Raw genomic sequence first — 24577 nt, 5'->3', positions numbered from 1 at the left:
TCTATCCATTTGTCTCTCCTACCCCATGTGTTTGCCTAGTACAGAAGCATGAAACACAGAATAAAGATAAGAATCAGGTTTGTGACCTCTTCAGATGACTTGACCGAGTACATACAGGAGTGTCACTAATGCACATTTTGTTTGGATCTGCATTCTAATGATGCTGCTACACTAAAGCCCCTGTTTTTATACACTTGTTTGTCTAGCAATCCTGCACCAGAGGGACATTTCGTCTGTTGTCCGTCTGCTTCAGTGAGGCAACAGCAGACAGTTAACAGGCTGTTGTGGAGAGAGGGCACACTGCTGTTCTCCAGACGTGTGCGTGCATGGTGGTGCAGTCGTATTCATTGTGTCTCAAACCCTGATAAAGTATGCATGTACATATGCAAATATGGAAATGTAAGGTCAGGATTTTTATTTAAAGAATTGGATAGGTCAATGGGCTATTTCTACTTGATTTGGTGTAACGTCATGCAATAATAATATTGAATAAGATTTTTTTTTACTATATAGACAGTCTAGATTCAAGCACATGAAGCAGGTTATATGACATAGATAGATAGATAGATAGATAGATAGATAGATAGATAGATAGATAGATAGATAGATAGATAGATAGATAGATAGATAGATAGATAGATAGATAGATAGATAGATAGAAATATTGTTCCATAGATAAACATTATGCACACTAAGTATTGCACTATTATTGAACTATACAATGCCATTAAAGCATTATGACTCTGGTAATGAGAAGTGCGGTATTTATGCATGTGTTCCGGTCACTCCAGCTCATTCTGTACCTGGCAATACCGCTGAACGAGTGGGTGGAATTGGGGGAGTGGTCGCTCCATATATGGTCCCACTGGGTTTCCTGTTTGGACCCTCACACACTACCATAAACACTCTTCGTTCAAGCCATCGTGTCTTTCTCATCTCAATGAAGAGAGAGGGAGAGAGGAGTGGAGGGACCTGCTCGTGCGTGTGTTTTTTCTTCAACTAGTTGACACTAGCAAGAGGAGACGGCAGCATCCTCTGTCCCGCATCACCTTCAAATTTTGCGTTATGACATAAACAGTCCTTCATGTGAGGACCCGCGTTCTAAAAGCAACCTGTCCCATCCTTTTTTTCCTCACGCGTTTTCTTCAATGCTTTGACATCTGGAATGTGCTGTTTTCTTGCAAGCGTTGTTTCCATGCCAGCATGGGAACTGCAGTATCCAAAAGGAAGAATCTGAGAAATGATGCGATTTCTTCGGTGGCAGCCAAAGTTAGGTGAGTGTCTGCTTTTATCAACTCGTTTTGGGTCATTCACTGCATGAAGCCCATCAGCTCTGCATTCGTACGTGTGGCTTCAGAGCTCTGCGCGCGCTGCCACTGAAGTTACAAAACGGGGATCTTAACTCTCATTCATGTGCGAAAAGAAAGGTCAGTCGTGATATTTGGTGGCGCAGACGGGTCATTTTGAAGATAGATATTACGAATACGTGTGTATTTGTTGTAAGTTACCATTATGTTTATCTGTAGCGTGTGAATATTCAATGATAATTCACCTGAAATGCCAGTTCTGTCATTATTTACTTTCCCTCAGACCTGTATTACTGTATTTCGCGGCCGGGAAACGTCTCTAGGCTATGCATTTTATATGCAAAGGCTGGTGACTGAAGATGTCAAGCCTGATGAAAACATCATGATAAAAGTATCATAAAAGTCGTCTAGAGCAATAAGATACCGATTGTGTGAAGGGAAGTAAATCTTTATTTATTTATTTATATATATTTTTAATCAGAGTACATGACAGAATTCGGAACATCTTGTTCGGGAAAGATTCGTTTGTGTCGAATCTTTTCATTGAATCATATGGCTCTCAAGTGTACATCTCGCTGATTAGTTATGTCAGGTGAATATTTATAGCAGCCTATCAGGTGAATATTTATATATATTTATTTATTTATTTTTTAATAGTATTTTGATAATACTATTGTGGTGCTTTTGCATCCTTGACATGTTCAGTCACAAATACAGAAAAAAATCTTCAAAATATCTTTTTGTATTCAGCGGATAAAAATAAAAAAACATGATTTTTTTTTTTTTTTTTTTTTGTCCCACAACTTAATTAATATATTTATTCATGAATTCATTTTATTATTTACTCTTAAAGGGATAGTTCACCCGAAAATAAATTCTGTCATCATTTACTCACCTTCAAGTTGTTCCAAACCTGTATAAATTTCTTTGCTCTGTTGAACACAAAGGAAGATATTTTGAAGAATGTGGGAAACTGAACCGTTCTGGGGCATCATTGACTTCCATAGTATTTTTTTTCCTATTATGGAAGTTAATGGTGCCCCAAAGCGGCCTGGTTACAAACTTTCTTCTAAATATCTTCCTTTGTGTTCAGCAGAACAAGTTTGGAACATCTTGAGGGTGAGTAAATGATTTTTTAAATTTTAATTTTTGGGTGAACTATCCCTTTAACTGTAACAAAACCTGCTACATCCAGAGTAAACTGTTTATTTCCTAAATGAACTCTAATAATTATGAATAGATGTTAGAATGCTGTTGCAAAATCCATTTTAAACTTCCAAATGTCTGCTTGACCAGCTGTTTTGTTGGTCTAGTCAATGCTAATGATTTGTATAGACCATGTTGGACCAGCTAATAGCTTAAGATGGATTTTCCAGCAGGTCTTCCTAAAAAGTCATCTTCTCATCTGTCTCGATTGTAGATCAAAGCATTGACAGCGTCCTTCACCGCTTACAACAAGCAAGTGTGTACGAGACTGACTCCATCTGTCAATCATCCGTGACTGACTTGTGCTGCGCCTGGTGTTTCTGTGTCACAGTGAATTATATTGTCATAGGAAAACTGATACACAATTACAATAACCAAGAGAATGATACAGTCACCACAAGCATTAAATCAACATGTTACTTTAAGACATAGCAGCATGTTTTGATTATTATTCATGAAAAACTCATATTGATTGATCACTATTCTTGCCTATATTCTTACATAACTAGTCTCTGTTTAGCTCTCATGTGTATCAAGTCTGTCATAATTCATAAGATGGCAAGTGGTTCACCTTCTCACCCTAATGTCTGGGCCTGGTGCCTCAGGGATGCTGTGAGTCATTGCATCCATAATGTTCACATACAGACTGGATTGTGATTGTTGCATTCGAACATAAACTCTGGCACTGTCATTCCTTGTAGATAGAGGTCATTAAAATGACCTTGTCGACTAAAGCATGCTGTAGACGATGTACAACATTCAGACATGGATTGATGTGATAAATGGGATGGCATTCCTTTACTTTGCTGCGTTTATGTGTGTGTGTCATAAGCCTGAACGAGTGGCTGTTCAGTATGCAGGGCAGGTATATCTGTGCAAACGGCTTTGCATGCTGAGTAGAAATGACCGATGTATCAGAGAACGATAGACAGCATCCCAGGCAGACACAACATGTTAACGGCATGCATAGATACAGTTTTGAGTAATCCAATATTAACAATATTCATTTTAATGCACGAGTAATCTACATGCTGTATGCTGAACATACAATTTTTTTTTTATTAATTATGATCAATTAATTGGTGAAAGACTGTAGGTGATTAGCTCTAGGCCAGTGGTTCTCAACCAGAGGGCCCGGGACCCACTAGGGGGCCTCAGCACACTTCTAAGGGGGCCGCAAGATGACAAAATAATTTTAAATAAGACAAAACTCGGTTTAAAATAAGTTAAAACCGCTAACAATCAAAGTCTAAGCTGAAATCATATTTCTTATTTTAATTAGTTCTCTTAACAACTGCCATTTTTATTTACAGTATGAAGGTTCTCATGATCTTGGACAACCTGGATATACCGAACGAGGGAATTTTAAAAGTGTGTTTTCTAGATCTGGGAAAGTCTTTGGAATTAATACAATCAAAAGTCATTTAATTTTTATATCATGACTGTATAAGCATAGAAACAAATGTATACATTTTGTCAAGCTCTATAATATTTTATCAGGTAGAAATTGTTCGTAGTATGGAGCACTGCACGTGACATACGGAAATATATGTATATTGTGGCCATTATTTACTAATTCGTCCCCCTGTTTTAGTAAGATTGTGGCCATGAATTAAGAATTAGTTCCCACAACTTAATTTGTTTGCATTGTACTAATTTGTTCCAAATGATTACAATGTGGCCATGATTAGTAAAACGAGGGAACGAATTTTTATATTGTGCACACATTTTGGTAAAATAATGGAAACAAATGATTATATTGTGTTCAAAATTAACTTAAAACAAGGGAATGAATTAGTAAAACCTGCTAACGTTTTTGTTAAGTCATCGGAACGAATTGTTAATGTGTGGCCGTGATATACATATTTTTTCCTGCATGTCATGTGTGGGGCTCCATATTAATTGAGTAAAAACATTTTTTATATGATTTGTAATTACAAACTAGATTACTAGAAAGTGTAAACCATTAAAAAATGTTGTCGGTAATACAGGGTCTTGGTGTCAAACAAAAAAGTTGAGAGCCACTGCTCTAGGGTTTGTCTCTATCAAAATAAAGGGGCCATAGAACTGCTTTGAATGAAAATCAAAGCGTAATCAGACCGTGTTTAGACTTCAGATGTGGAACCTGTGCCCTGCTGGAAGAAACCGCTCATTTGCAAAGGAATTAGTCACTGGCCTGGGGCAGTTGTTACTGTTATTATAGGCTGTAAATTATAGTGATTCTGAGCAAAGAAAGAGGTGTTGTGCTGTAGAGTAATTGTCAGGCGAAGCCAAATTTAAATCACTGTCACTTTAGGATTAGATGTCTGTCAGAGAAATAGCTTTTATGTTGTAAGCTAGTCATTCTCAACACAGACTGGAATAACGTGCACGCTTTGTGCTGACTTACTATTGAACATCCTTTTCAGCCCCTGGATTCGTCATTGTCCGGGGGACTATTGCTCGTTGTGAAGGCAGTCTCTGGTAATCTGCTTTTTCTCCAGACACTGGGTCATGACCGCTGAGCTCTTCAAAACCAAAATCTGTAAGTGGACAATGTTCTGTGCGTACGCACAGGATCAATAGCCCCCCGGCCCACTCCAACATGCTAAAGGACAGGAAGTACTCCTCCTCTCAAAATGCACTACTCTAAAATTCTTCTCAGCTTGGCCACATCATGCATTTGTAGTGGTTTTCTCTGGCTTACTCAGGTTTGAACTAATGGCCCTAGTTGTGTAGCAATAAATATTTTTTTCTGCTCAAGATCACTTCATATGGCTTATGTAATGGGTTCTTCCTGTGGGTCTTTAATTCATTTATTTATTTTTTTACTTTGTCTGAGTCATTTTTAGGCTGAATGCTTTCAGGGCCAGTGGGTCAGCATGGAGAGCCTGGTCCGTACAGTGTTTTTATGCTACTCATGAGTGATCTGCAGAGTTCCACTTGATGCTCATCCACTCTGATTTATGAGCTGAGAGGCTGAGTCATTGGCTATCATGCCGTCTCATCTCGATAAAATACATGCATATTTCTATTTTGTGAATCTTAGTTTTAGTTAAGGTTTGAATTTGTCTTTTTTCTGTGTTCAAAAAATGTACCACAACATGCAGAGATCAAGTTGTTATTCCTTTGCTGTTTATAGTGTGTGACCGAATCAAGATGGAAAATAGGGATATCAGAATCAGATGAAGATGTTATTAAGGGATAAGCAGTCAGACGTGTCTCAAAATCACTGCCAAACTGAATTTTGTGTAGTGGTTGAGCATTCAGTGAGATGTAACGCTATTATGAGTTCGGACGATTGACCCACTGCAGTGTGGTGTGAACTTTTTAAAACATCCATACTGTAAAAGCCAGTTTACACTGCACGACAGATGGCATGGCAGCAGACACTTTGTTGGGTTTTGTCAGATCAGTGTGTTACCTCTGTCGGCATCTGTCGAACCTTGATTTCAATGATTGAACATGTTGAATCGGTGCTTGTCGGGTCTTGTCTTTGACAGAAAAAAAGGCTATTCGGTTTTCAAAAGAAACACAATGAGAAATGTTGCATTTGACCTCTTTGACAGCCTTGCGGCTGCTGTCAGTTGTAGCTTTGTAAGTCCAATGCAGCATAATCACTGTGGCACTTAAAACAGACACAGAAATTCAACCTTTTAAAGAAAGCATCCCAGATATTCTCTCATGCCTGCAGTATCTGAAGTGAGACTGCCTTTTTTTTAAGCCTAGTCTGAGATATTGAGTGGGAAGTGGGGCTCTTTTCAGTGTGTTTTTGGTCAGCACACTGCAGGCTGATGAGATCTGACTCATTGATCTTTGGGCCTCGGATAAATCTGCCGAATGCTGGCGTATCAGATGTACTTATAGTTTCCCAGCAAAGATCTAGAGCCGTAACCCTGTTGTCACCCTCCTTTCAGCATATTAAAAACAGCTTGTATATTCATATTAAATATCAAAGCAGGGAATTTATAAAGATTTTCATATATAGCTTTAGGGATTTTTTTGTGGCACCAGCCAAATGAGACATTGGGTCGACATTTAAATCATTTTTAAACCCTGCTGAAACACCAGTCTAGACCAGCTAATTTGGATCAGCTAGTGAACATCAAGTTATTAGTATAAGGTATGTTATGAACATGCTGTATTTGGCTAGACACCCATCATAGCTACCATGGTCAAGCTGGTCTGCTTTCAACAATAACATGCTTAACCAAAAAAGACATTTTTAATTTTTCATGTGACGGTTCATGACAATCAAGTTAAAAACAAGTTAAAAAAAAAAAAAAAAAAGAAAAAAGGTTATGTTAACAGCTAACCAATATATCAGACAATATTTGGCAATTTTGAATTACCAAGTGTGGGTATCTGCAGGTTGGAGTAACGGAGTAATGGGCGTGACAAAAGGTTGGGGCGTGTCGAAGGGTCTTTACAATTCAAGTGTGAGTATCTGCAATTCTATTGTGTGGGTATCTGCAGGTTGGAGTAACGGAGTAATGGGCGTGTCAAAAGGTCTTTACAATTCAAGTGTGGGTATCTGCAGGTTGGAGTAACAGAGTAATGGGCGTGACAAAAGGTTGGGGCGTGTCGAAGGGTCTTTACAATTCAAGTGTGGGTATCTGCAGGTTGGAGTAACAGAGTAATGGGCGTGACGAAAGGTCTTTACAATTCAAGTGTGGGTATCTGCAGGTTGGAGTAACGGAGTAATGGGCGTGACAAAAGGTTGGGGCGTGTCGAAGGGTCTTTACAATTCAAGTGTGGGTATCTGCAGGTTGGAGTAACAGAGTAATGGGCGTGACAAAAGGTTGGGGCGTGTCGAAAGGTCTTTACAATTCAAGTGTGGGTATCTGCAGGTTGGAGTAACGGAGTAATGGGCGTGACGAAAGGTTGGGGCGTGTCGAAGGGTCTTTACAATTCAAGTGTGGGTATCTGCAGGTTGGAGTAACGGAGTAATGGGCGTGACGAAAGGTTGGGGCGTGTCGAAAGGTCTTTACAATTCAAGTGTGGGTATCTGCAGGTTGGAGTAACAGAGTAATGGGCGTGACAAAAGGTTGGGGCGTGTCGAAGGGTCTTTACAATTCAAGTGTGGGTATCTGCAGGTTGGAGTAACAGAGTAATGGGCGTGACGAAAGGTCTTTACAATTCAAGTGTGGGTATCTGCAGGTTGGAGTAACGGAGTAATGGGCGTGACGAAAGGTTGGGGCGTGTCGAAAGGTCTTTACAATTCAAGTGTGGGTATCTGCAGGTTGGAGTAACAGAGTAATGGGCGTGTCGAAGGGTCTTTACAATTCAAGTGTGGGTATCTGCAGGTTGGAGTAACAGAGTAATGGGCGTGACGAAAGGTCTTTACAATTCAAGTGTGGGTATCTGCAGGTTGGAGTAACAGAGTAATGGGCGTGTCGAAGGGTCTTTACAATTCAAGTGTGGGTATCTGCAATTCTATTGTGTGGGTATCTGCAGGTTGGAGTAACGGAGTAATGGGCGTGTCAAAAGGTCTTTACAATTCAAGTGTGGGTATCTGCAGGTTGGAGTAACAGAGTAATGGGCGTGACAAAAGGTTGGGGCGTGTCGAAGGGTCTTTACAATTCAAGTGTGAGTGTCTGCAATTCTATTGTGTGGGTATCTGCAGGTTGGAGTAACGGAGTAATGGGCGTGTCAAAAGGTCTTTACAATTCAAGTGTGGGTATCTGCAGGTTGGAGTAACAGAGTAATGGGCGTGACAAAAGGTTGGGGCGTGTCGAAGGGTCTTTACAATTCAAGTGTGGGTATCTGCAGGTTGGAGTAACAGAGTAATGGGCGTGACGAAAGGTCTTTACAATTCAAGTGTGGGTATCTGCAGGTTGGAGTAACGGAGTAATGGGCGTGACAAAAGGTTGGGGCGTGTCGAAGGGTCTTTACAATTCAAGTGTGGGTATCTGCAGGTTGGAGTAACAGAGTAATGGGCGTGACAAAAGGTTGGGGCGTGTCGAAAGGTCTTTACAATTCAAGTGTGGGTATCTGCAGGTTGGAGTAACGGAGTAATGGGCGTGACGAAAGGTTGGGGCGTGTCGAAGGGTCTTTACAATTCAAGTGTGGGTATCTGCAGGTTGGAGTAACGGAGTAATGGGCGTGACGAAAGGTTGGGGCGTGTCGAAAGGTCTTTACAATTCAAGTGTGGGTATCTGCAGGTTGGAGTAACAGAGTAATGGGCGTGACAAAAGGTTGGGGCGTGTCGAAGGGTCTTTACAATTCAAGTGTGGGTATCTGCAGGTTGGAGTAACAGAGTAATGGGCGTGACGAAAGGTCTTTACAATTCAAGTGTGGGTATCTGCAGGTTGGAGTAACAGAGTAATGGGCGTGACGAAGGGTCTTTACAATTCAAGTGTGGGTATCTGCAGGTTGGAGTAACAGAGTAATGGGCGTGTCGAAGGGTCTTTACAATTCAAGTGTGGGTATCTGCAGGTTGGAGTAACGGAGTAATGGGCGTGACGAAAGGTTGGGGCGTGTCGAAAGGTCTTTACAATTCAAGTATGGGTATCTGCAGGTTGGAGTAACAGAGTAATGGGCGTGTCGAAGGGTCTTTACAATTCAAGTGTGGGTATCTGCAGGTTGGAGTAACAGAGTAATGGGCGTGTCGAAGGGTCTTTACAATTCAAGTGTGGGTATCTGCAGGTTGGAGTAACAGAGTAATGGGCGTGACGAAAGGTCTTTACAATTCAAGTGTGGGTATCTGCAGGTTGGAGTAACAGAGTAATGGGCGTGTCGAAGGGTCTTTACAATTCAAGTGTGGGTATCTGCAGGTTGGAGTAACAGAGTAATGGGCGTGACGAAAGGTCTTTACAATTCAAGTGTGGGTATCTGCAGGTTGGAGTAACAGAGTAATGGGCGTGACAAAAGGTCTTTACAATTCAAGTGTGGGTATCTGCAGGTTGGAGTAACAGAGTAATGGGCGTGTCAAAAGGTCTTTACAATTCAAGTGTGGGTATCTGCAGGTTGGAGTAACAGAGTAATGGGCGTGACAAAAGGTTGGGGCGTGTCGAAAGGTCTTTACAATTCAAGTGTGGGTATCTGCAGGTTGGAGTAACGGAGTAATGGGCGTGACGAAAGGTTGGGGCGTGTCGAAAGGTCTTTACAATTCAAGTGTGGGTATCTGCAGGTTGGAGTAACAGAGTAATGGGCGTGACAAAAGGTTGGGGCGTGTCGAAGGGTCTTTACAATTCAAGTGTGGGTATCTGCAGGTTGGAGTAACGGAGTAATGGGCGTGACGAAAGGTTGGGACGTGTCGAAGGGTCTTTACAATTCAAGTGTGGGTATCTGCAGGTTGGAGTAACGGAGTAATGGGCGTGACGAAAGGTTGGGACGTGTCGAAAGGTCTTTACAATTCAAGTGTGGGTATCTGCAGGTTGGAGTAACGGAGTAATGGGCGTGACGAAAGGTTGGAACGTGTCGAAAGGTCTTTACAATTCAAGTGTGGGTATCTGCAGGTTGGAGGAACGGAGTAATGGGCGTGACGAAAGGTTGGGGCGTGTCGAAGGGTCTTTACAATTCAAGTGTGGGTATCTGCAGGTTGGAGTAACAGAGTAATGGGCGTGACGAAAGGTTGGGACGTGTCGAAAGGTCTTTACAATTCAAGTGTGGGTATCTGCAGGTTGGAGTAACGGAGTAATGGGCGTGACGAAAGGTTGGGGCGTGTCGAAGGGTCTTTACAATTCAAGTGTGGGTATCTGCAGGTTGGAGTAACAGAGTAATGGGCGTGACAAAAGGTTGGGGCGTGTCGAAAGGTCTTTACAATTCAAGTGTGGGTATCTGCAGGTTGGAGTAACGGAGTAATGGGCGTGACGAAAGGTTGGGACGTGTCGAAAGGTCTTTACAATTCAAGTGTGGGTATCTGCAGGTTGGAGTAACGGAGTAATGGGCGTGACGAAAGGTTGGGACGTGTCGAAAGGTCTTTACAATTCAAGTGTGGGTATCTGCAGGTTGGAGTAACAGAGTAATGGGCGTGACAAAAGGTTGGGGCGTGTCGAAAGGTCTTTACAATTCAAGTGTGGGTATCTGCAGGTTGGAGTAACGGAGTAATGGGCGTGACAAAAGGTTGGGGCGTGTCGAAAGGTCTTTACAATTCAAGTGTGGGTATCTGCAGGTTGGAGTAACGGAGTAATGGGCGTGACAAAAGGTTGGGGCGTGTCGAAGGGTCTTTACAATTCAAGTGTGGGTATCTGCAGGTTGGAGTAACGGAGTAATGGGCGTGACGAAAGGTTGGGGCGTGTCGAAAGGTCTTTACAATTCAAGTGTGGGTATCTGCAGGTTGGAGTAACGGAGTAATGGGCGTGACGAAAGGTTGGGGCGTGTCGAAAGGTCTTTACAATTCAAGTGTGAGTATCTGCAGGTTGAGGTAATGGGCATGACGAAAGGTTGGGCATGGATAAAGGTCTTTATCATTGGTCATGAAAGCTGTCTGTCAGGGTATGGGGTAGGTTTAGGGGTAAGTTTCTGTTGTAGCAATTCACTTTTTGATATGCCTCCTTTTGGCACACTTATTACTCCGACCTATCCGACAGCTATCCCTGTCTCTTACAATTGGTCGCTAAAGCTGCCTGTTAGGATGTGGGATTCATTTCTGTTGTAGCATTGTGTATATTACGACCCATTACGACCTGCAACTATCCCTGTCACAAAATTTCTCATTTTGTGTTTCACAGAAAAAATAACAGCGTACGGATTTGGAACGACATGAGGGTGAGTAAATAATGACAGATTTTTTGTTTGTGGTTGAACTATTCCTTTTTTCTGTAGGTAAAACTTATCCAATTTATTCCAAATGCCAGAAGAACAAATCCTAGATAATACCTCCCACTATGCAAAACCATTAAATCGTCTGCCTTACAGTTTTAGCATTATTAATTGTACATCTTTTTGAGGAGACTCCACTTCTTATATACATTAAGTCAGTTGGTACATGCTGCATCTCCCCCTTCACTTCCTGCTCTATGTATTATCTGGTAGCGGAGATGAGGCCGTGTCCTGTAATTAGTCTGACCGTTTGAGATAATGCAGTTCTCAGGATGACTCTGACACTCTGCGATTACGCCTTTGACATTGTTGTCTCTGCTGTTATGCAAGAGAGAGAAAAGAGGGTAGAGCGAAAGTTGAAGAGAGGGTATGCTCTGGGCGAAGGAGGGTTCCAGGCATCATTAAGCCCGGCTCTCAAACCGTGGAAGAGGGAGGAGGGTGACATTTTAATCTGTGGTCTGTGCTGAAGCTCAGGTCCCATATGCAGCGCAAACATGCACTACAAGAACATGCCATTAGCCGTGCTGACGTTTTTACTAGCTCAGAATATAACAGAGGAAAATGTTTCAAAGAAACAAGTCAGAGGAATCAGCAATGCTTGATTGTTCAGTTGTCCCCAAGCTCATATTAAATGCATGTTATCCACTCACCTTATAATAGTTCTCAAGGACCTGCCAGAATTAAATGCATTAGGATCTCTGGGGAAAATGCCAGTGAAGTGTTTGCCATGGAGAAGTGTCTTAAAAAGAAGATGATGCAGTCTAGACAATCAGTTTACCTAAATAATTTCATATTTAATTATAATATATTGGAAAAAGCAATCTGTTAGCTTTCATCTCAATGGGAGTTGGTTGACGTGGATGATTTGAGATCTGCACGCTCAATTCTGAACAATTGATGTTAAATGCCATAAATGCCATGTGATTAATTTAAACTATGTTGCATTTTGTGTAAACAAAAATGCAATCAGATGGCATTTATGGCATTTAACATCACTTGTACAGTAGTTTACTGCATTATGATGGTGCTGTGTTTGAGAATGTCTTTGAGTGTGAATTTTCTAGTGTGTGTATGTTTCATGCATGAATGCCTGCTGTGTGGAAATGTGTGAGTACAGTGTCATGGATTTTGTTCCCTCCTACTGTGCCCATGCTTTTATGTTCTGCTTTTGTAGAGTAACACTGCTAAAAGAAAGAGCACTGCTCTAAAGGATCCTGTTGTACCAAACCTTTATGACTTACTATCTTTTTTTGGCATAAAATGAAAGTACTTTGGGTTAAATGTTGTTTTGAACCCCAATGACTTTAATTTTATAGACAAAAACAGGTTTGGAATGTATGAAAAAAAAAATACCGTAGAATACTTTTCAAAAGTTTTGGTTGGTACGATTTTTAAATATTTTTGAAAGAAGTTTCTTATGTTTACTAAGGCATTTAATTAGTCAAATATACAGTAAAAAATAATTTTGTAATGTATTATTAAAATTTAAAATAACTGTTTTCTATTTTAATATTTTTAATGTCATTTATTCCAGTGATGGCAAAGCTGAATTTTCAGTATGCATTTCTCTAGTCGTCAGTGTCACATGATCCTTCAGAAATCATTATATTATGCTGATTTGGTGCTCAAGAATTGTGCTGTCTAATATTTTTGTGGAAACCGTGATACATTTATTTAATAATTATTTGATAAATAGTTTCAAACAGCATTTGTTTAAAATAGAAATTTAATGTGAATGTCTTCACAGATGTTTTCACTGTCACCCCCTCCCTTCTAAAAATAATTTCTGCAGTGAAAGAAAAGGAGATATATTAGAGTAATGAGAATCTATATGGAATTAATATTGAGAGTAATGAGAATTACAGATATCTTGATGCATTACAATAATATATTTTGTTAAACTTGGTTTTATTAATCCTGGTTTTTTATTGGTTAAAAGAAGGTTGCATTTCTGGCACTGGAAATGGCTCTTCTGCCATATTGAAATCCTGCATCTTCTCTGACTGCATTTCATACGCTTTCATGTTTAATGTTTGTCTCAGATCTCCTTTTTTTTCTCTCTACCTTGTTTTTCCAACCCCTTGTACTCACACGATGCATTCCTACTCTCCAGCTTCAAAACACTCACACATTTACATCGTTTTTCCTCTTCTCGTTCACCTTCACTCTTTTTCAGTCACATGTCTGGAAGCATGCTGACTTCCTTTTATTATTTCATCTTCACTTAGTGGCTCCTCTTTTTTTCTCTTTTTTTTCTCTTTCTTACTTTACCCATTACCCATTTTCTTCCCCTCCCTCTTTTTTGCTCCCCTTCCTTCCTTCTTATCTTCCTGTATTTCTTCTGATATTTTATTAATATGATAATTCCCTCAGCTTGGGATGTCAAGCTGATGTTAATCAAAGACCTAACAGAAAAAAGAAGCAGTGTAAAAATGTAGTGCGCAAGAACAGATATTATTTTAATGTTATTTTTATTATACATATAGTAAAGTAACCTATTACTTTTAAATTTACAAATAAATATCTGAGTTACTTTTTCAAATAAAATAAGTAATGTGAGTTACTTTGTTTTCCCATTTATTGACTGTCACCATGTTGAGAGAAATCGGGAGTAAGTGTGGAGGTGTTGTGTGTGTTGTGTGATCATGATGCTTATGCTAGACAAATTCTAGACTAAATGTGAGCATATTTACTCATTTACTTCTCCTGTGTCCTATTCTTCTGTATTCCAGAATGGCAGCACAGCTGAAAGGCTTGTTTGTTTGAGCTGCGCCCTCTACAGTACAGGCGTGAATTTGCATTTTCTTCAGCCTGAGGCTTATTCATTTCACTTTTGAAAGGGCCTTTACATTTGCCAAAAATATAACTTTTTGTTGTTATAAAAACAAACAAACAGACCAGCCAAGATGAGAAAACGTAATGCATTTCTTTCCATAAAAAGTAACTAAGTACCGCAATTAGTTACTTTTTTAAGGGAGTAATGCAATATTGTAATATGTTACTTTTAAAAGTAACTTTCCCCAAAAATGGTTAGGATGCTGCCTAAGTAGTAAGTGGCCTATGTAGGCACTATGCTCGTTATAGGTTTAAAAAAAAAAGCTGTACTATAATGATATGCATCTAAAGCAAGTTGAAAGCAAGGGGAATTTGTTATAACAGAAGCACTATTTATACATCTTCAGGTAAAGTATCATCTGCCCTTGCTCGTTTCTGCATCCCCCCACTCTTCAGGTCAAGTATGTGGCTCTTCAGACTGAACTGGCACTCCAATTAACCCTCTCACATTGGAGGATGCTTGTTACGGAACGGGTGAAAATGACCCGGTTCAACACAACCTGTTAATGGTGAAACTGAATAATTTAAAGTGCTGTCACAAGTGTCATGTTGTTGTATGTTACGTCAGGAAAGCTGAGGGCGACTGCAATCCACCAGGGATTCCTGTGGAATGATTCCAGGGCGTGTGACAGCTTCTGTGGAGGAGGTTGCAATATTGAGATCGGAGTGGGTTTTCCATGCGTGGGGAACGTATGTAATTACGTGTGGGCCGTATATTGTGCAGAACAGGTTCATTAGATACATTAAAGCTATGAATGCATGTGCTGGTGACTGCAAATATTTGTCTGTGTGGCGAAAACGGGTTCAGCCGCAGCGTATTAAGGACTCATCTGTCATGTCTCCTACAAGACTGAATCAGCTTCCCGAGAAGCAATGACTCACTCTGAGATTTACACAGTCGCGAGTGCCAAAGCCACCGTATGCGAAACAGAATAAGCTGTTGTTCATTTATTATCAAGGCGTCAATATGTGCTTATGAAAAGTGAACCTCCGAAGTCTCTTTGGTTATACTGGCCTCATTATTTATTAAAATCTTAATCGGCTGTTCTGATTGGTTAAATCATTTCCCATGATTCTCAGTTGCTGTTATCGATTGTTACTGATGATACCCCCTCAGGCCCAAACTAATTAGTGTTTCTCTTTCTGTCTCTTTGAATTCCTGTTGTTTACAATGGACCAGCGGTGACAAATATTTCCTGTGGGAAGCGTCATGACGTTCATTTTGCAGTTTTTATCCGACTTCTCGCTCACTTTGTTTCTGACACTCTCTTTATAGCCGCCTGCGAATTAAGTGTCAAATTAGTGCTTATTTTGATGCTGTGGTATGAACGAGGTTTTGAACATCTCTTGAGGTTGTCAAGCTGATAATTTGCATCACTGTTATGAGTCTGTAATTCGAACCAATCCAAGCTGTTTTCATATTCTAATGGGGATCATTTCCATTATATTTAATAAAAACACATGCAGACCTGGGTAGTTATGACATGCAGTGTGACATGTTATACTCATTTTAAACAATTTTACTTTTTAAAATTATTTTATTATAGTTTTATTCTTTGTATGGCCTCATTAGTGTAAAAAGTGATTAAAATGGTAAAAGTAATGCTGACCAGTCATGTTTTTTTTTTCTTTTTTTTTTCAATTTCACTTTTCTCAGTTGACATGCTGATGGTAGAATTTATAATGAACAGCATCTATCAAATACTATAAAATCTATCTTTCTTTTTGTCTTTGTCTTTTCTGTTGTGCCTTTCTCATTAATCTTTTTCCGTCTTCATTTCATATTTCTATTTGTCTCCATGTCTCTGTTTGTCCCTTTTTCACCCTTAAATCCATCATTCTCCCACATCCTTCCTCTTGGACTGGAAAGATAAAAAAACTCTACATCTGAATCTGTGGGTGGCACTGAAATACAAAGCAACCAATTACATTTACACAGAGCGTGTGTCTCTGTTCTTCCTCCTCCTCTCTCTTTCTCCTTTCCTCTCCTCCACTCTTGTTTTCCCACCTTTCTTTCTGCCCTCTTTTTCAGTCACATGCGTTTCCACATGCCTGCCCCTCATTTCAGCCTTCACACTGCAGAAGCCGAGCCACATTCTCAAGTTTGAGGAGTCCAGCTTTCAAACCTCCCGACGCAGACAGCTGCCGCATGCAGAGCATTACTCATATCCCTATGAAAGCCCTTTATACCCAAGGCTGGTGTCAGCTTAGCAGGTGACATTAAGAGGCTAAGAGTAGTCCGCACTATGCCTGTCATTTTTCAAATTGAAAAAGAAGCGAGAGAAACTGACAGCCGGATCCGGAAGCAGGAGGATTTACAATACATAAGAAACCGTCATTCATCTAGACTTTATCTAAAAGGGCTTTCACATAAAACTGTGTATTTAAAGGGGGCCATATCATCAGTAATCTAATTTACTTGAGCTTTTATACTTAAATGAGTTTAAAGTGCAATCACATGTGAAAAGGATTTTTACATATAAGTCTTAAAGGCACAGCAGCAAGTAAACTCTCATTAGTGTCAATGTGAGTGCCTCTCATGGTCATGAAAAACTAAATTATGATTGTTTTAAGACAAAGATTCTGACTAAAATAATAATTAAATAAAAATAAAGTGATAAATGTTGTGATATAATTTTTACATGTAGGATTTGCAGCTGTATGCATGTTTTAAAGTGCAAGTTGACTTTATTGCTTGCTTGTATGCTTTGAAGTTCTTTCATAAAAGGCATCACGATGGGCTCAATTCATTTAAATAGGATTTATGTAATGAAAGGATTGCAGTAAATGTTAAATATGATCAGCTGCTGACAGGGTCAATAGCTTATGCTGTTCTGGATTACACTGTGTGATGCTTCATTGGTTTTGTAGCCTGATGGCTAAGCTGATTTTGGAGTAAATCTTGGAATTCTGCAGAATGGATTTCATATGGTGAAATCTGCTAAATAGAGATGAGAGTACTAGACTTTTCTACATTTTTTTTTCATTATTTTTTTTTTTTTTCAAATGTGTATTTCTACCTATACATTATCATATGAGCTATCAGTCAGTAATGATACTAATTAAAGGGTTAGTTCACCCAAAAACGAAAATTCTGTCATTTAGTACTCACCCTCATGTTGTTCCACACGTGTAAGACCTTCGTTCATTTTTTGAACACAAATTAAGATATTTTTGATAACATCCGATGGCTCAGTGAGGCCTCCATTGCCAGCAAGACAATTAACACTTTCAGATGCCCAGAAAGCTACTAAAGACGTATTTAAAACAGTTCATGTGACTACAGTGGTTCAACCTTAATATTATGAAGCGACGAGAAAACTTTTGTGCGCCAAAAAAAAAAAAAAAACGACTTTATTTAACAATATCTAGTGATGGTGATTTCAAAACACGAAAAATCACCATCATGAAGCTTTGAAGCTTTACGAATCTTTTGTTTCGAATCAGTGGTTCAGAGCGTGTATTAAACTGCCAAAGTCACGCCCCCCAGTGGTGAACCATTGAAATTTCGAAACGTTTCCAAACACTTATGACGTAACAAAGCCTTGTTTACTGAAATAACATGACTTTGGCAGTTTGATACGTGTGCCGAGCTTCATGAAGCGGTGTTTTGAAATCGCCCATCACTAGATATTGTTGAACAAAGTCGCTATTTTGTTTTTTTGGTGAACAAAAAGTATTCTCGTCGCTTCGTAACATTAAGGACGTGTGTCCACCAGAGCGTTTTTTCCAGCTGCTAGCTTACTTTTTCAATTGTTTTCAATGGGAGCGCCGTGTTTTTTAAATGCCAGGAGCGTAATGAGGCGCTGAGCGTCTTTTTCACGCTCAAGCGCTGAGAGCTCAGTGTTTTTTCTGGTCGCCTCGAGTTGAAGAAAGTTTAACTTTGAGTAAAACGTTGCACTCATCACTGTCACTTTTTAGCCAGCAGTCCGATCAAAGTGGAGGAAGGGCGCCTAGCGTTTTCAGATGGCTAAAAACGCTCTGGTGGACACACGGACTTAAGGTTGAACCACTGTAGTTACATGACCTGTTTTAAATACGTCTTTAGTAGCTTTCTGGGCACTGAAAGTGTTAATTATCTTGCTGGCAATGGAGGCCTCACTGAGCCATTGGATTTTATCAAAAATATCTTAATTTGTGTTCTGAAGATGTTCCGGTTTTAAAAACCTTAAAGGGACAGTTCACCCAAAAAGGAAAATTATGTCATAATTTACTCACCCTCATGTCATGTTGTTCCAAACCTGTATGAGTTCCTTTCTTCTGTTGAACACAAAAGAAGATATTTTAAAGAATGTTGGTAATCAAACAGTTGACGGTAGCCAATGACTTCCATAGTAGGAAAAAAATACTCAAAATAAAAGTAGAAAATAAATATAAAATAAAAGTACTCAAAACTGTTCGGTCTGAATTAGTGAGTTAATTTGCTGAAAGATTCATCAGACTGATTTAATCCTGTACTTCGTTTTGGAGTCTTTTTGAACGATTCATTAATAGAACCGAGTCGTTTGCTCATGACTTCACAGCATGTCGTGCCTAACACCATCCTTCAGCTGTGACTGTATTCACAATCTGGACCTGCCAATGACCAATGCGTGTGTGTTTCTTTGCAGAGCAGCTCGTGCATTTGGAGAGTACCTTCATACCCATCCTGAGAACCACGGATCAGGTCAGATATCTCCATTCCTCTTTCTTTCTGCGGTTTCTCTTTGCTCTTCTTTTTTTTCTGGTCCATTTAGAGCCTGTGATGCTCTCAGACTCCAGGCGTGTTCATGTTTCATGAGAAACTGCCACTTCTTAATGTAGCGTGTGTTGCCACATCTGTCTTTTTCTCTGTGCATCTCTTGCTGTTTCTCACTTGTTCCTCTTTCTTTCTCTCGGCATCTGTCCTAATGTTTGATTTGAAGATCACTTACTGTCTGACACCCTCGTTGGCCACGACTCTGATTCCCCAGACAGCCTGTGTGCTCAGAACAACAACTTTCACAGCTGTATCGCCGTCAGCGCCGACCCCAGCTTGATTAACCCCGCCGTGGGCCTCCTGGAACCACCACCTCCGACGACTTCCTCCAAGAGCCGGCTGTCCCTAGAGCGCAGCTTCTCAGCAGAGGAGGACCAGCAGAAGTGTGTGGAGTGCGCCCTGCAGCCTGCTCGGGTCTATACCATCACTGGAGAGAGCGGCATGCTGGGAACCAGCCGGGGAAGCAAGGAGAACCTGGAGCTCGAGGTCTTGAAAGGGGGACGGGAGGCGTGTCATGCTCAGCCCTCTACGTCCTCCAACTCGTCTTCTCCGACTCAGCACCATCGCCACCATGGAAGCGGAAGCGGAAGTGGGAGCGGGAGCGGCAACCACCATCACGGCAACCACCATCATGGTAACCACCATCATGGCAACATCAGTGGAGGCGGAAATGGCGGAACCAACCCCCAGCAGCACATCTCTAGTGCTGGAACGTCGCACCATCAGCACGGGGCACACCACCACCACCTTTCCCAGCCTCTGCAGAGCTCAGTCAGCGCGCACAACATTCGCGGCTGGGGGGAGGGAAAGGAATGTGGCCTGGCGTGTGAGTCCTGTTCTGGGGCTCCATCACGCAGCCAGGGCTCCCTGGACCTGGAAAGCAGCACCCGAGAGGCAGGCAAGCAGCGCCGGCCACCACTAGAGCGGATGTGCAGTGTGGACCGCATGACTGGGCTGGAGCGAGGTGAGAGGGGGAGAGCGGCAAGAGAGAGAAAGAGAGAGAGGTTCTGGCCGAGGGGAAGGGGTGGGGTTCAGCCAACAATGGGGGGCGTCGATGTGTTCGATGTGCCGTGGTCTGTATTTTTCCCGCTCTCCTGTGTCTCTCTCTTCTCTCCTGTGTGTCTCTTTTGTGCTCTCTCCCTCTGTGGAGTGGACTATGTGTGTGTTGTTGCTGGTGAATCTGCACACAGTGGCCCCAAAAAGTATTTGGATGCTAAACTACACTTAAATGAATGTTTGAATGCAGGCTTTTATAAATACAGAGGTCCCAAAATTGAAGCTTGATGGGGGGTTCGGGGGCATGCTACCTACATTTTAAGACGTTTGAAGGCCAAAAAATTGGATAACAATAGCTTTAAAACCATGTTAGTGGGCAGTAGCATAAATTATTTGTCAATACTTGCTCTTCCTCTCTCATCTCCATTACCTTCTGTCCTTCTTTTTTCTCTCAGTTTCCCTCATGTCTCTTCCCTTCCCAAAGCTGAGCTTTGATTGAAATGTTTTCATCCGTGTCAGTGAAGAAAGTAAACATTTGGTCAACTGATATTCATATGTTATATGAATCATTTTCTTAGACAATGAGGCTACCAGAAAAGCTAGGTAACTGTTTATCAAATATCTTACGCCAAATGTGATGAAAATGGCTTCCTTACCTTTCTTGTCTCGTCACAGTTCCTAATTAAATTACATAAATTATATTTCTGTCATGACAGACATTGCTGTGAGAATGTAAGACATGCTGCTGCTGCACATAGTGTTGTCAAAAGTACCGACTTCGGTACCTAGTCGGTACTGAAATTTTAAAAACGTGACGCTTTGAGCGCTGTTGAGTGGATTCGTAAACGCCTCTGATTGGCCGTTGTTTTCACGGCTCATCGGATATGTCTGTGATAGGCTTCAATGACCAACGCTGTAAAAACGGTGTAAATAGTCATCAATTAATCTCTTCACTAAGCGCTTTCACAGATACACACGGGAGCGTTTGAAAGCAGGCGTCTATTGCGGATCGGTCCACTGTTAGACGCCTGCTTTCAATCGCTCGCGCTCCCACTTTCAAAACGCTTTCAAATTCAAACACTTCCGTGTGCTTTCAAATGCTCCCACGCGTTGATCATTGTAGCCAATCACAGGCATATCCGTTGAGTGCGTCAACACAATGGCCAATCAGAGATGTTTATGAATCCGCTCAACAGCGCTCAAAGCGTCACGTTTTTAATATTTCAGTACCGATAGGTACCGAAGTCGGTACTTTTGACAAAACTAGCTGCACATATAACGTACATTAAATAAACCAGTAGCAGATCTATACAGGTGGAGCTGGGGAAGGTGGAGGGTTTCTGAAAGCGAGCTGCAGACTGCTAACAGCAAACAATGCCAAGTATTTGAATGTTGAGCAGCAAGCTCATTGGCCACTGATACCACAGCAACCAATCAGCTGCGCTATGTAGGTAATGATATGATCGCTACCAAATGAGTTAAGAACCTTACCTAAATGACTTAAGAATTAGCCTGTGCCATCTAGAGTGTCATGCCAGAACTTTGTATATTTTAAAATCAAAATGGCGAAATTAGTTTATTAGTTTGCATTCCTGGTTATTTTTGTCGTTCGTTTAACATTTCAATCGTAAAAAAAGCTGTTAAATATTAAATGTTTTAGCTATACTTGCATTTTATCTCACACTTTGTGACTGTTAACTGAATCATTGTGCTGGAATTTGCACTCAGCTCTGCAGCCCCTGTTAACATAAAGCCCATCTAATTTGATTTGATTGGTCATCTCAAACATTTTGACATTGACGAGCGCTATTTGATCGCTGAGGCAGCTTAGATGAGAAGGTCGGTAATCGTGCCACCAAAGTAGAGTTAATATTAGGCAATTATTTCACATCCTTTATTAGATATACCTCGGAAAACTACTTAAGTATTAAAGGGCTAGTTCACCCAAAAATTAAAATAATAGCATTAATTACTCACCCTCATGTCGTTCCACACCCGTAAGAACTTTGTTCATCTTCGGAACACAAATTAAGATATTTTTGATGAAATCTGATGGCTAGGTGAGGCCTCTATTGCTGGCAATGTCACCAAACCTCTCAAGATCCAGAAAGGTACTAAAAACAGTTATTTAAACACTAACAAAAGTTATTTAAACAGTTATTTTATTTAAAACAGTTCATGTGACTACAGTGGTTCTACCTTAATATTATAAAGCAACGAGAATACAAAAAAAAAAAAAAAACTTTTCAACAATATGTAGTGGTGGCCGATTTCAAAAATTATGTTGATTCAGATCACGTATCAAACTGCTGAAATCACGTGACTTTGATGCTCTGAACAACTGATTCGAAACAAAAGATTTGTAAAGATTAGAATCTTCATGAAGCAGTGATTTGAAATTGGCCATCACTAGATATTTTTGAAAAGTCGTTATTTAGTTTTTTTTGGGGCACAAAATTAATTCTCGTTACTTTATAATATTAAGGTAGAACAACTGTACTCACAATAACTGTTTTAAATATGTTTTGAGTAGCTTTCTGGATCTTGAGAGATTCAGTGACATTGCTGGCAATCAAGGCCTCACTGAGCCATCGGATTTCATCAACAATATCTTAATTTGTGTTCCGAAGATGAATGAAGGTCTTACGGGTGTGGAACAGTATGAGGGTAAGTTATAAATGACATTATTTTCATTTTTTGGGTGAACTAACCCTTTAAGTATAGCCATTGTAATTCTTAAATACTGTGTATCGCTTACTAACTTTGAGCAAAGTTCGAACTTTTCAGCATCAAGTTAAGCAGGTAGTTTTCCAGTAGTCTTGAATCAGCAGATAGACATATCTGTAACATAAACAGTTTTTTGCTTTTATTATAAAATAGCAATAGTAATATAAATATAAATATAAATATTTATAGTAAAAATAGCCAACAATAGTAATTTGGGTGCTAATTTGCTTTGATATTGTGTTGTCTAGTGCAGTGAAATTCCTACATTCCTACTGAGTGTGGCTTACACATCCAAAAACTTTTTGGGGACACTGTATATGTTTGTTCAGTTTGACACAATTCATACATTCAGATGCATCATTTCAACCATACTAATGTGGTCCCTATATGTCTGTTTCTAACCAGACGATAACAGTTGGTTCCCTAAAGAGAACATGTTCAGCTTTCAGACTGCTACCACGACCATGCAGGCGTGAGTACTCACTTCATCTCACACACACACACACACACAGAGTGAAGTTTGAAGCCTATATTGACCTCAAGTACAGATGGCACAACAGGTGTCTCGCTACTAACACACATTCATTTAGTGACATTTACTGTCAAACTGACTCAGAGAGCCGACAAGATTACGATGACCACACACACTTTCTTCAAATGTGGTTGTTATCTAAGCATTCTGTCTATCTTTCTCTCTCCTTTTTGTCTGCCTTGCCTCTCTGCGCTACAGGATTTCGTGAGTATCCCTTTTGTACCCTTTAAATGTCACAAAATGACAGCGTGTGATGTCAAACGCTAGCTTCTGCACCACGGCCCACCCCACCATCCCTCCAGTCCAACCACTTCAGCTTTATTTACAATATTCAGTGTTTGAAATTAATGAAAAGAAGTGAAGGAGAAAAATAATATGCTGTCACAGATGTTTCTATCTGGACAGGATAAGATTTTTCTAAGGATCTCTGAGGTGTTTTTTTTGTTTTAATGCTTTGTAGTTTCACATTGTGTGAGAAAAACACAAACCTGTTTAAAACCACACATTAACGTCTATGAAACACACTTATTGAATCTTCTCAGGGTCACTGGTCTCATTCAAATAGGGCTTTTGTGTTTGAAATTACAGTGGAAATTGTCATTTCACCACTATTAAGATGATGAAACTGAAGTAAAATGATTTTTTACCTTGATGCATAAAAGAATCACATTGTGCTTGGTTTGAAAACCTGAGAGAAAGATTGATGATGTTGCTTTAGTGGTGTGTAATGCAGCAATGCATTTTGATTCAGGAAATAGCTTAGAGAAACATTTGATAGGCTGGTCTGGAAAATTCTGATTACCTCAGCCAGAGACAGAGATGTAGCTCTCTTGGATGGTTCAGAAATGCTGACAAATGCTGATGCCGATCATCTTTTGACTTGAGTTGATAATCTAGAAATGTTAAGTACCTCACGGGATAATTTGGTATGGTATTTTGAGCATGTTGGATTGTAGGTGTGTAAAATTTCTGTAGCACCATTTAATTTACAGTCCTGTTTCTCATGTATATACTATGTAATTATTGTAGTAATGACTCTAACTGGGTAATAACTAGGTACCCTGAACCTACCCCTAAACCTTAACTTGACACATGTAGTTACCTTACACTACTCAGTACTAAGTACACTGTAATTACATTGAAAGTGCACATACTGTAAAATAAAGCAACCGAAATTTCTTTTTTAAGCTTTTATTTATTTATTTAAAGCTGCAGTCTGTAACTGTTTTTGGTTAAAAATGATCCAAAATCAATTATTGCGCAAGTCCTGAACACTGCAGGTGGCGGATCATTTAAAGGCTCTTTTACAGCAGCTGTAATAATTAAGCTTGTCATTTTGATGGCGGATTGTAATCAAGAATGGTAAAGACCATCATCATCGACAACTGGTGAATCACCAATTGTAAAAAAGACTTCGAAGTGGCTATCAGCAAAAATGGGAATGTGACCAGACCCGTGTGAAAACAAGAATAAAATTATATCGACAGGGCT

At 40.2% G+C, this 24577-nt stretch overlaps 1 protein-coding gene across 1 annotated transcript in view; it reads left to right on the top strand.

The window, feature by feature from the left end:
- Positions 1–1024: 1024 nt before the first annotated feature.
- The window catches only part of nsmfa (NMDA receptor synaptonuclear signaling and neuronal migration factor a), a 48555-nt gene continuing 25002 nt past the window's right edge, over positions 1025–24577 (top strand). Inside the window, exons 1-5 of the mRNA XM_067376866.1 lie at positions 1025–1274; positions 18704–18759; positions 18998–19795; positions 22960–23026; positions 23285–23290. Coding sequence (XP_067232967.1) covers positions 1204–1274; positions 18704–18759; positions 18998–19795; positions 22960–23026; positions 23285–23290 — 998 coding nt within the window. The 5' untranslated portion in view covers positions 1025–1203. The remainder of the gene's footprint in view (positions 1275–18703; positions 18760–18997; positions 19796–22959; positions 23027–23284; positions 23291–24577) is intronic.

Source organism: Chanodichthys erythropterus, chromosome 22, assembly GCF_024489055.1.
Source record: "Chanodichthys erythropterus isolate Z2021 chromosome 22, ASM2448905v1, whole genome shotgun sequence".
Classification (NCBI taxonomy): Eukaryota; Metazoa; Chordata; class Actinopteri; order Cypriniformes; family Xenocyprididae; genus Chanodichthys; species Chanodichthys erythropterus.
This window is presented reverse-complemented; position numbering and strand designations above follow the sequence as displayed.